General features: G+C 37.8%; 1 protein-coding gene across 4 annotated transcripts in view; it reads left to right on the forward strand.

Annotated features, from left to right (window-relative positions):
• TBC1D5 (TBC1 domain family member 5) overlaps window positions 1-13,576 on the forward strand; it is a 278,265-nt gene that overhangs the window by 228,299 nt on the left and 36,390 nt on the right. For 2 of the 4 annotated variants that reach the window (XM_014937837.1, XM_014937838.1), the window contains exons 18-19: window positions 2,354-2,413; window positions 7,628-7,791. In XM_014937837.1, the coding sequence (XP_014793323.1) occupies window positions 2,354-2,413; window positions 7,628-7,791 (224 nt within the window). The remainder of the gene's footprint in view (window positions 1-2,353; window positions 2,414-7,627; window positions 7,792-13,576) is intronic. The other 2 variants (XM_014937839.1, XM_014937840.1) reach the window with 1 other exon arrangement.

A 13,576-nucleotide genomic window follows, 5' to 3' on the forward strand; every position in this document is an offset into this window, starting at 1 on the left:
AAAAAAATAAAATTCCCTATTTGCAATGCCACTGTGGTGGATACAGGCCAAAAAGACCCTTTTGAAGCATGATGCAGATACCTTTGTTAAACAACGCTGCACCATCTCCATCACGCCTTAAAAGTGAGAATAAATTATCAGCTTCTGTGCAGAAGGGCAGTATCACCACCTCAAGAAGTGCTGTATGGCATCTCCAGTGAATGAGGGCACTCCCAGCAGCTGTGAGAAGTTGCGGATACTTCTGTCCCAGGCATTAGGATTAAGGAGATACTCACACCCTGAGAAGCTCTCATGCCACTCCTTCTGTTTGTGCTGAAGTTTTTAAGGAGCTTTTTACCTTCTGCACTGCTTTTTTTTTTTTTTTTTTCAAACTCTGGATTCTGCTCTGGCTTTTGAGTATCTAAAAGTGTGGTCTGTAACTATAAGCCTCCCAAGTTACTGACTAGCTGTCACTAATTGTCTTCTGTTCCTGTTCTTCACTGTGTTTTCAGCTCCCCTCAACGTCCTGGAGCTTGGTGATTTAGGTAATGTAGGCAGAGACACAGATTTAGAATATAAATGGATAGATATTTGCAGTTCCAATTGATCTAACGCTCACAGATGTCCAGCTGAGGTTGGACAGTGTAACAGACTGAAGTGCTGTAAATTTGGTAGGCATCAAATCAGTAAAGGCAGTCACCCATTTTTCTCACATCTTAGTCCTTTCAGATTTTGAATGCTTGAGTATTGCTGGTGATTAAAATTAATATATAGAAGGTTATAAATTTAAAGATATTAAATTAATTGCCTGACCTACTTTTTATTAAGTGTTAAAAAGTCCTTGCAGGGCTGGCAAAATGATCCTATCCCAGCTTTAAGAGCTCTGCTTAGGCAGTTACCACTCAGAAATGAGCAGCAGTGACGGGTGTCGTTCGTGCTGCCTCCTCCAGGGGTAGCTTGTGCTGTGCTCTAGATGAGGGATGGTTGATTTACATAATCAATAGTAATTACTTCTCACTCCGAAGTTTTGGTGCTTGCTGAATTTCTTTAAGAAAAAAAAAATCATATTATTTAGGTAATGTCAATGGAAAAATCATATAATTTGGATAATGTAAACAGAAGAGCAGTGGACTAATATTTAAAAAAAAAAAAACAAAACACCACCAACAAAAACCTAACCATAATTGCAAGCCTCTAATTCCAGATGAGTCTTCAACATCACAAATCACAGTTGAACAAATTATCCAGACACCTAATTGGAAATTCAGTCCCTCCTAATAATATATTAATCCCATTCAGCCTGTCCTCAGCACACAAGAAGGTTGGGTATCATTACTGATTACTTATGCAAGGTGGCCTGCTAATAGAAAAGGGATTAAAATATTCTCTTGATCCCACACAACGAGGGAATTCATGGACACATAGGTTAAATTCAAATCTTGAGTTCATTGGACTGTCAGTTCATTGTCTTGAAAGACAAAAATATTGATAATAAGTCTGAAAAAAAAGGAGAATTGTTGCCCTTTGCATTCCACTGGATTCTTCAGTGTTCAGAACCCGGATACTCTTTGATTACCAAATGGCAGTGTGTTGCCAGAAAAAAAACATTTCTCTTTCACTTCTTCCCTGATAGTGCCAGGTACAGATTTTCTTCTAGGTCTTTTCACACTGAAACCCAAAAGGCTTTGATTTGAATGCTACTTTATCACAAGGACATATTAGAGGACCAGTTTGAAGACAAAGTTCTGCCAAAACTGTGATCAGCTATTTAAAGTTTCCAGACTGCTGTTTGGTTTTATGAGTTTATACTTCTGTGGTATTTGTTGTAACACGAACAGAATTTCCACAGTCACCGAATATGCCCTAAAGAAATGATCTCCATATTTAGAATTATTTATGAACTATGCCTAGAAAATGAGTACACTTTATCAGAAGGAAAAAGAAGTTTTCCTTCTTGATAGAAGAACTGAATAAGAATTAACGTAATAAGTCACTGATTAACAAATGCGCTTTTTTCTTTTTTTAAAAAATATGCATGTTCTTAGCTAATTATGAATTTTTTTTGAGAGAATGTGATGCTCCCAAACTAGCAGTGTAAGTATAAAGTACTAGAAAGAAACGGCTTTGATTGTTTTAGTTAAGATTTTGATGTTTAGTTAAGATCTCTTAGAAACACTGCTTTTTTGCACGTGTCTGAATGCGGTGTATGATGAACTGATTATTAAGACTCCCCGTTTCTTTTCACCTCCTCTTACGCTGCTCTCTTACGATATCGTGTGTGTTCCATGGAAAAAAAAATCCCAAAGTGGCAGTTTTTTCCGTCAGTGGATTGCATTTGTTGGGGAATCCTCCTAACGCTGTTGTTTGTCCCCAGGCGAGGCGGGCGGCGATGGGGGGCTGCCGGGCCCTGTGCAGCATCCCCCGGCCCTCCCAGGTACTGCACCTGCCTCCAGGATCACCCCCGCGGGTTTTTCCATGCCTGGCGTCTTCCATTCACTGCCATTGTCCATCCACCGAGTGGCACTGTTGTGTAGAGAGAAAAAAAAAAAAGCAGATTCACTTCATCGCTCCCTGAGTGTGCTGTGTGGGGCCCTTCAGCTGTCTTCACTGTGTGCCAGCGTCCGTCTTCATTAAAAATGTCTATTTACCTCACACTCTGTAGTCCATTTCACATTTTGTCATGTGGGGCAGTTGGACCATCAGCATCTCTTTCAGCTGCGTTACTTCCCTGTTGTCATGTTTGAGGCAGGTATTTACTGTGAGGGTGGTGAGACACTGGAACAGGTTGCCCAGAGAAGTTGTGGCTGCCCCATCCCTGGAGGTGTTCAAGACCAGGCTGGATGGGGCTTGGAGCAACCTGGTCTGGTGGGAGGTGTCCCTGCCCATGGCAGGGGGGTTGGAATTTGATGATCTTTTAAGGTCCCTTCCAACTGTAACCCTTCCATAATGCTGTGATTTTGAGCTGAACATCTGATTTAATGTGCTTGGCTAAAGAGGAGCTTACCTGCCTCAGCCTGAAATAATAAGCATAGGGATTTCTGTGATGAGATGGTTTGAATAAATTTTAAAAGTGCTGGAAGTCTTTGTTCCAGTTTCAGTGTAGAAGAAAAAGGGAAACTAATTTATCTGAAGTTTAAAAGTTTTATAAAACTCGTATCATTCTTTTTGCAAATTTTAATACTCTACATCCTGACTATGGCAAATACAGAGTAATATATGAGCAGATCTGAATGGTTTTGAATTATAGATCATGCCGTACTTCTGTTCTTCTTGGTGTCTCTGTCCTTGCTCTCCTTATAACTATGAAAGCTATTCTTTTCCTCTGTAGGAGCGAGCCATCATTTTTGTATGCCTTTTATGCATGTCTTCTCTGACTTTTCCTATATTTTAGTAGAGGCCTCAAAAGTTCATTATTATCTCCCCTATAACTTAAATCAAAGTTAGTCAGACCTGCAGTTTGCTTTTCTTTTACCATAATTCTCCACTCCTCTCATCGTCATCTTTTACTTAATTACAAATCCCTATTATAGACCACATTACAATTAAACTTTCCTCCTTCAAGACGTTTCATGTCTCCACCCTCTGCCCTGTCAGCAATACCAACAGTTCAGTCCCTTTTCCCGCTGCCACATCCGTGTGTTTTCCAAATGGTTTTGAGGCAGAGCATTTGTCACCCTGGGCTCAGCCCCAGTATCGTTAGCAACAGGCAAGTCATGAGCCGTTTGAAGCCAGCAGAAGGGGATGCATGAAATCCTGTGCACCGGTATTGTGAACTATTTGTGCATTTTAGGGTGCACACATATATATTTTTTTGAGACATCCCACGCAGTAATGCATTCTGAGTACTGCTTACGTCAGGGATCCTTAGCTATTTCTTCTGTGTGCCTCATAAACATTGATTTGATTTCTGTGCTAGTGGTTTCTTCAGCCTGTTCCGTATAGGCTTTAGGACCTTCTGGTACACGCTTAGATAGTCAAGAGATTAGTTTTCTCTAATCTTCTTTTAAGGAGGCATAATGTATTTATCTGAGATTGATAGAATGAGCAGAGGAAAATGAAAGTTTTGATTCAGTGATGTTCTCAGGTTGCCGATTAAGCTGCTAAAGAAGAAGGAGATGAGTTTGTTTAGCTATTAACTGTAGTTGATTGCATCACTTTATACATTTTTATTGTACACGGAGGGTAAGAGTTCTGGTTGGTTGGGGGGTTTTTGCTTTTTTTTTTTTTGAGGAATTAGAAAATTAGAAACTCTCTCAGTTGTCGTGGTTTGCACCGGACTGGCCACTCAAACAAACCATCAGTGCACACATAATACACCTGAAAGACATCTAAAGCATAATGGTGACTTCAGTTAAATGTTCTTGCAACAGCTTCACTAAACTTAGAATCATAGTATCATTGAAGAGTTTGGGTTGGAAAGGACCTCTAAAGGTCACCTAGTCCAACCCCACCCTGCAATGAGGGACATCTTCAACTAGATCAGGCTACTCAGAACCCCATCCTGACCTTGAATTTTTCCAGGAATGGAGCATCTCCCACCTCTCTGGCAACCTGTTCCAGTGTTTCACCACCCTCATTGTAAAAAATTTCTTCATTTCATCTAGTCTAAATCTACCCTCTTTTAGTTTAAAGTCATTGCCCCTTGTCCTGTCACAGCAGGCCCTGCTAAACTTCTTTGTTAGGAAGAAGAAATTCTGTGTTGGAAAAATTATTGGTGACTTTTTTGTTACATTAGGGAAAACAAGTATGATTGGTGTGGCTTGTCTTTCAGCTTTCTTATTTACAGTTGTAAAAATGATGACTCCTCTGGAAATTGGAAAAACCTATTACAATCCAAGAACTCTGCTTTATGACTTGCAACATATTGTAATTATTCATAAGTGCTATTCTCTCGGTCTTGCTCTTTTCTTAATCACGTCCCCGAATAATCCATGTCACAGTGCTGTTCACAGGGTTGAAGTCAGAGTAAAAATTTAGCGTTTCCTGATGATAATTTTCTCAGATTTGCTTATTCATGCAGAAGGATCGGGTGTATCCTAAACTTTTTTCTTACTAGGGTATAAAGTATACAGAAATAGTATTTTTATCATTTCTGGTTTACTGCATCTATATCTTAGTTTCTTTACATCTTGTATTGGTTATATATTTTCATCTTCATTATATTTGATAGTTGATAAGAACCAGATTAGTCAAAGCTCTTGGTGTTCCCTTTTAGGACAGTTGTGTTGATCTGTCCTCAGAATCCCAGCTAAATGTATTTCTTCTCTTGTCTGGTTATGCAAGCAGTTGCCTATTCCATTCCTCTAAAATGTGATCCATCTTTTGAAGCGTGGCTATTTAGTAAGCAAACTGGTGGCCGTAAGGATAGTTCTCTGTCTTTTCAATTTCCTATTATATTTTAGACTTTTTTTTCCTTCAAGCTGAAAGACAGATTATGGAAAAAAAAATCTTTACGAATCCTTTTTACATCACTTTACCAAGCTGTATTATTTCATGGGCATGGGCTCCCCAACATATTTTAAATGTCCCTCTCTCAATGTTATCTATGAAATTTTACCACTTAATCTCTTTATTTGGAGGTGGAGTGAGTTAAGTACAGGCCATGCAGTGGAGGAATATGTGAAAAACATACATTGTTCCTTGTTTAACATTTTTGTTTGGTTTTGTAACTTTGATCATATATGCAAGATATCTTCTTATTATTAGGATGGGAAAAAGCCCATTTAGTTTGACTTATACAAAATAAAATATTTTTTCATAGAACTTTACTCTGTCCACCAAATAGATTTTTTTATGTTTAGCATTTATATTTGCTGCTCTGGCTTAGCTGTATGAATTTTTTTTATAAATGCTTTAATGCTAAAATACGTAATTTCATCTGTTCCAAAACTATTTTTAAGTTTTACCTACTGTAAAACCACACTTCCATTGTAAGTTGCTTCTATGAAATGCATGAAAAGTCTCCTTCTTACATAAAGGCAACTGTAAGGATAATGGTGTTGCCAAGTGACATGATTTTATCCTAAAATTAGAAATCTTCTAAAACTTTCTTGTGAGTGAATTATTTCTGCTGTTTGCCATGCACTGTTTTCTCCTTTTCTATTTCTAGAATTATTTACAGAATTGGAATTTCATGTTCATGTAATTAATGCGTATCCCATTTCTCTATAAAATGTGAAGGCAACAGTTAAGTGAGATCTTACAGCCTCCGTCTCCTGCACTTTAAGGAAGCTGTTCAGATAAAGTGGTAGGTGATAAGTGACTAGAGAAGGGCTGGGAAGAAACAGAAAAATGCAGTTGAATGAAGTTGGTGGGAAGGAAAGAACATGTAAAGGGAAAAGTTGGAATGAGGAAGTCACAGAAGCAGAAACGACGAGGTGGAGGGATCTGAAGAAAAGGAGACAGACAGAGGAAGATCCACAGGAGTATGAGAAGCAGGACATGAAATGTAGGAGGGTCATGGGAGAGAACAGCAAAAATCAGGAAGGAGAGAATGAAGGAGAAAGTGGGAAGCAGTCTACATGCCATCATTCTCGATGCTAGAGATGGTAGCATGAAAAGCACACCAAAACCAAAAGAAAGCAAAAAGGGAGAAGATAAACAGACTCATCAGAATAGCTGACAAAACAAGAAAAGGGAAGAATTCTAGAGCTTTAGTGCTATTTTACTTTTTTTCAGAATGGAAAATTCTAGAATTGCATTGGCTCATTCTGGATTGACTTCCTCATGCACATAATAGAAAGGGTTTTTAAAACTAGCTTCTGTCCTTAGTGCAAGTTAATGGAAACTGACATATTAATTGGGGTTTTTTTCTTCTGGAGCTAACCAAAATAAAATTTTAAGTTGAATATTTCAAAACACTTTGTGGGCTCAACTGGAAGAAATGGTCCTTATCAAAGACTGCCTAACTCCCTACAGTGTCGTGGTGAAACAGTGCAGGCATCTACCCAGATGTCTTCACTATGGCAGTGGACAACACTAGATTCTTTTGAAAAGCTGCATGGAATGACAGTATGTCACTACTGAGTAGACTTCATCGAAATGTCTGTTAGGTGGAGATGGCCTTAAGATTTGAAGCATGAGAAATTACATTCTTTCTTGAACTTTTTTCCTGTTATAACTCCGGATATTGTCATGTAGATGTTCAATGCCCAACCCGTTCTTGGAATCTGACGTTCTTGTTCTTAGCTTTCTTTGCCAAGTTTTTTAGGTTATTTCTTGAGAGAAAACGGATTTCCTTTGCAGACATCAGATGTTTTCTTTATTATGGGATGGTACTTCTGCTCATTATGCTGCATAGGGAAGAGAAGGTCCTCAGTCTATGGATATAATAGGGTATATATACTGAGATGGTATTTACATGTGTATATATATTGTTTGGCATATATATATATACACTAGATAGTGTGTGTTTGTGTATATATCTATATATACACTAAGATTTTGTATTTTTTGCTCATACAAAAATTATGTTCCATGTATGTCAAAATAGTCCTTCAATCTCAGTGCATGCTGACACTTCAACATTTCATTCTGTGTTGAGCTATCTGTGAATCTCAGTGAATGTCAATTAAGACAAGGAAGTATTTACAGGGAAAATAAACTGCTGGTTGATTAATGCTTTTGTTACTTTATACTTGCTTTACAGGCCAAAGTTCAAAAAACATCAGTTCATCTCCAAGCATAGAGAGCTTGTCTGGAGGACGTGAATTTACAGGATCTCCACCTTTGTCTGCATCAAAAAAGGATTCCTTTTTCAGTACGATCTCCCGTTCCCGTTCCCAAAGCAAAACTATGAGCAGAAAAGAATCGGTGAGTTATTTAACTTTTTTAACTACTTTAATGTCACACTGCATTACTTGTTAGAGGCAATCATTTCTCCTAGTCATTAAGCACTTGCACTTGGAAATGTTTCCCTAAGCACACGTTAATGGCAAAAGCAGAAATAAGCTATTTCAACTGTTTCTGTTGAGTAACATCTTCATTATGGCTTCCATTCCATAACCCTACCTGAAGTGAAACTGTGAAAGCACCTGTTGCCTCTGAGAAAGAGGAGAGAAGTCCTGTAAATTTATTTGCTTTGTTAGACTTCTGGTGTAGCCCTGAAGTCAATAAACAGTTCAGTGGGAAGCACAAATGCTCAGCAGATCCAAACATGTCCATCTGTTGTCCCTGAAATTCCTTAATACATCAGAAGTTTCCAGTGTCGGTAGCATCTGTAGTCTGCAGTCACAGTTCTATTTCGTGCAAAGACCTGACCTTCCACTTGGCCACAAGAAACTGTTATTTAAACAGATTGTTTTCATCCAAGAAAATCAACTCTTATCATGGATGTGTTCCAAAGAAATTCTCATCCAGTCAAAGGTATTTTAGGAGCGCTGCTTTGGTAAACCTCGTGTGCCATGGAGCAGGAGGATTCTTCTTTATTTTATATACACTTTTCCCATTGGCTTTCTGCTGATTAGTAACCAGCTATGTAGTAGATGGGAAAAGTTGTATTTTTTCTAAGGGGAAGGCATAGGGGTTTTCTCCATTCCATTTTCACAAATCTATGCTCATATAACTTCCTATTGATTTCAGTAAGTAGGAATTGTAATAGCAATATTTCTATATTACAGCGTTCTTCAGATGTTCAGAGGTAAATAGTATGCAAAAGTTTAATCAGAACATCTCAGTGTTTTTGTCGTTAAACAGCAGAATCTTTATCAACTCATCATACTTTAAATTTGGTATTTAAAATGTTCTAGCAGAATGCACAACTTTGTTTATTTTTTGTTCACTGAAAGAGAGGATTTAAATCCACATGCTTTAATGTTGCCTAAAGAAAAGCTGTGTTTTGTGGTTAGTCAACAAGAAGCTATAATTTTAGTTTGTGTCCATTTGAGACATACCGAATTGAATTTAAAGCAAAAGTGACAACTTAATATCTCCTGGCTTGTCCTCATGAGTTGAAGAAAAATAAATATACTGATACTGAACTTTTTCTTCAGTTTAACAAGGTCTAAATCCAGCTTTTGTTTGCAGCTGTTTTCCAGGCCAGAACTTGGGGGTTTTGCACTAGTAGTGTTTAAGAATAACTCCTCCTTAGTTCTCTAGTTGGAGACATAGAGGACTTTTCCATTATAATATTCATGCTTACTTAGAACCATTAATGATTAACATGTTTTACAGGTGAATAATTTCCCAAATTTATGGTATTTTATTGATGGTTTTTTCAAGGATTTTGGAGAAGGATGTACCCATTGGAACAGATTTGTAGTCCTTATGATTATTTTCAGTAGATCGGTAATCATGATAAACTAAGCAGACCATAAATTTTCAAAAGAATTCTTTGAACCGTGATACATACTTTATATTATACCATTTTATGATTAAACAGCTAGAAAAGGTTTTAGGCTACCAAAATGTATTTCCTTATGTTCAATTTTCGACTGAGCTTTATTAGAAGGAAAAGGAATTTGTAGCAGCTCCAAGAGGAAAAGGTTTGTTTAAATCTGTTCTGTATTGCTCAGGGTGGTGTTTGGGGTTAGCTTTCCTGTAAATTTCATGGTACCTGGTTTTCCATGTAGAGAAGAAAACCATGAAGTCTGGTCTCATAGTTGCTTTGTTTACAGCTGTTTTCTGGACGTAAAAGACGATCTGAAAACATAATGGGTTCACATCTTTGTTTTATTTATAAATCTGAACTGGTTTGCATTTATATATTTGTCTTTAATGATTATACAGATTATGTTGTTAAGTATTGGGGAAAGTACCTTTGTTGGAACATGACTGTGCATCAATCACTTTATACAAAGATGCTTTTAAAAGCAGGTCATTCTTGGTGTAGTGGATGAAAGACAATCCATTTCCCCTTCATCTTTGTGCTTATAATAATGCCCTTCCCAAGCAAAGCGGAAATGGAATACATACATAAAAATGTGTCCTTCAACATGGAATTAAAAAAGTGATTTTCACAGACCAGAGGACATTACTGTAACATTATCATGGCATGAACAGAAATGTCATCATCACAGATTGCACCTGGAGTACTGTATCCAGTTCTGGGCTCCCTGGTACATGACAGATGTGGACATACTGGAGAGAGTCCAGCAAAGGGCCACAAAGGTGATGAAAGGACTATGGCACCTCTCCTATGAGGAAAGGCTGAGAGAGCTGGGACTGTTCAGCCTGGAGAAGAGAAGGCCCAGGGGTATCTTGTCAATGTGTATAAATACCTGAAAGAAGAGTGCCAAGAGGATGGAGACAGGCTCTTTTCAGTGGTTCCCAGTGACAGGACCAGAGGCAATGGGCTCACACTGAACCACAACAGGTTCCCTCTGAATATTAGGAAACACTTGATTACCGTGGGGATGACTGAGCACTGGCACATGTTGCCCAAGGAGGTTGTGGAGTCTCCATCCTTGGAGATATTCGAAAGCTATCTGACTTGAGTAGAGGGTTGGACAGGACGAGCTTCAGATGTCCCTTCCAACCTCAACTACTCTGTGGTTCTGTGACAGGTTAAACTGGAATGCAGCTTGTCTAAATTCTTTCTTTCCTAAAGCCCATCTAAGAAGTTGGACTTCCTCTGGTAGAGTTGTGATCAAAATTGGTACTTAAGTTGATTCATTGCCTTCAGGAATAGGATGTGTCCACTTATCATATTAAGGACTTCTTAAGGTAGTAATATTTGCGTTATATTTAGTCTTCTGGGTCTTTTTTTCCTCTCAAATGCAAAGGTCAATGAAATTACTTTTTTACTGCCATTGTCAGAAACAGGTGTCCCCTCTTTTATTTAGTTAAGGAAGTGAATCTATGGCCTCACAGATTAATGCACAATATCGGATCATTTTGGCAACCCATGGCAGCCTGATGTTTTTCATGTTACCACTGAGTGGCACTCAGCTATATGTTAACGTGAAGCCCACCAAATGTGTTTGAAGGTCTGTTTTGCGCTCAGCAGTGAGATGGTTCCCTACCCCCTTATACCGTTTGAGGCTTTCTGAAAGTAGTAACTTAGGTTGCAGTTTCTGGAGCTGTTTTCCTATAAACAAGGGCAGGAATTTTTAACATATAATATGCTGTGGTGCCCGTTATCTTCTGTCTGGGTCAGTCTTACTGAAATAAAGTCCTAGAAAATTTCCTCTCATAGCCTGCCTGCTGCCCTCTCCTTTTCAGCAGAGGTGGGAAATTGAGTGCATTTGTGGTCCATTTATTTCTCATTATGTCTCATTTTCATCTTACTGTTAAGGACAGTCTACCCCTCTTTTTGGCAAATAGCAAAGCTGCTTAGATGTTGATTGTGAAAAATATGGTTGACTGATCTCAGTTTTTGGCAGTATATTCTGTAAATTGCTTTCAGCCGTAGAGATGTGCCAGACAGGGAAGTTTGAGTCTGACAATATAAACATTTTTTAAAACTTTCATTAAAAAAACACAGGAGAAAAATGGTTTTGACTGAAAATAAAGTTTTGATTTGGAGAAATTGTGTATTTTAATAAAAGGTTTCAAGTTAAGAAAAATCAAATTATCCATTTGGAAGATATGTTAGTTAAAACTTTTCCAAGAAGGAAACATTTCTAAGGCAGATCTGGAGCAGTTTATTTTATCTACTAAAATAATTTACAAACATGGTCAGTCAGCGTCATCATTTCTTAGAAGAAAAAAAATGGGAACAAAAGTGTCATGCCTCATGCTGGTTTTGATTGCACAGACTTTTTAATTAAATGCAATTTGACAGCATATGCTATTGTCCCCACAAGCAGGTAGAAACAACTGGTACTGTCTGTGATTTACATAGCTAGTCTGACTGATTTGAAGTTAGATATGAGTACCCCTACAGGTTAGAAAATTAATGAATGCCATTATTTTCAATTAAATAGGTACCTGCTCTACTGATTTAGGAAGCTGATTTTAAGCATACAAGCTTGACAGTTTTGCTCAAGTAGATGTGGTATACAAAATCAAAGAGATAATAAAATACAGACTAGACAACTACACAAAATAAAATAATACGTGCAGAAATTCCTTTGAAGAAGAGCAGGTCTTTTATGCATGGTACACATCTTTGAGGCTTTTTTTTTTTTTCCCATGTATCTTTTCCCTGACTATTATTTTTAAGATTTCTTTAAGAGTTTTTAAGCAAACTATTTGTCAGTCCATACTTAGCAATGCCAAACATTCATTTCGAAATTCAAATGCTATGATGAAATGCATCATGAAATTTGCCCAGAATAAGTTAGCATCTGTGTTCAACAGCCAATTGTCTGATCAGTAGTTTGGATTTGTTAGGCCTAAAGTTAAAAGACATGATGATTGTTCTCAGTGCCATTAAGTTTAATGAACTTCAGTTCCTTAACCTATAGCTGCAGTTAATACTGTAGGGCATTTGTCTTTCTTATTCTGATGTGATAGGCCAAATCAGACACCTGAAAAATGCAAGTTCCTTAGTACTTCAGTGCTTTTCTGATTTTAGGGATAGATGAAGAGAATATTAAGCCTGAGATGCTGCCAGGTCACATGAACAGAGTTCGTAGAAAAACCTCTGAGATATTTTGGAAGTGTGGTTCTTTTCTCAGTTGCCTTCCTCAGGCTCCTGCAACATGCTGTGACTCAAATGAAAGAGCTGAAAACAGTACAAGGAAAAATAAGCTGCCTTTTAGAGTTTTTTATTAGAAATACTTGCAAGTTTCATATAATTTAGTAAAACGACAGCTGTATTCATGAGTGGCAGCTTTGAATCCTATTGCTCTTTATCTTTTTTGGAGTGATTCATTTCAGGGAAAAGAAACTGTACAGTGATAAAAACAGGAAGTTAATTGCTTAGGAAAAAAGATGAATAAAAACCCAAGTGGCTCTGCAGTGCTTTTTCTGTCGTATTATGAGCAATAAACATGTACACAGAACAGATCTGTGGGGCCATTTTGAAGATTTTAAAAATGTCAGTGTAAACTGTTGTCTTTCTCTGGTACAAGAGATTCAGATACGTGCAGCTGAATTATACTTGCCAGTAACTTCAGCACAGAAGCAAATTAGAATGATACAATTTGAAAGAAGGCAGTAAGAACTTTTAAAATTCTTGGACAGGCATTTAAAACTGTCAGAGAGAATTTAAAAAATGCCAAAATCATGAATGAATGAGACTGTCAGCAATGATGTTTACAAAAGAATCAAAGTGAGTTAGAAGCCAAGAAGCGTGATCCTTCACAGCAATCGTGTTACCAGCAGCAGGTACAGGACTTGCTCTGTGCATCCTCTTTCCATATATTAATCATGAAGTTAATGTTCCAGCATCCCAGTGGCAAGGGAAGATACATCTGAGGATCGATATTGGTGGTTTGAGCTGCCGGTTTGAGCTGCCCTTTTTTTTCCTTTTCAGTGGAAATCTTATCCCTTCATCCTGCTCTTTTAAGATAACACCACAAAATTACTATCCATTTTTGTGAAGAGCTGAGAGACCTGTAGTGAACTCTCAACACAAACATGCACATGGATGAGAAACATCTCTCTAAGTCAGGCTGTTGTTTTAGTTGGAGGGGTTTTTTTGAGCGGAAAGGGTTTCTGTGTTTGGGAGATTTTTTTCCCACTGAAATAAATTGTAGGTATGCGTTTAATA

The sequence above is a fragment of the Calidris pugnax genome, unplaced genomic scaffold, assembly GCF_001431845.1.
Source record: "Calidris pugnax isolate Ruff unplaced genomic scaffold, ASM143184v1 scaffold11, whole genome shotgun sequence".
NCBI classification, from domain to species: domain Eukaryota; kingdom Metazoa; phylum Chordata; class Aves; order Charadriiformes; family Scolopacidae; genus Calidris; species Calidris pugnax.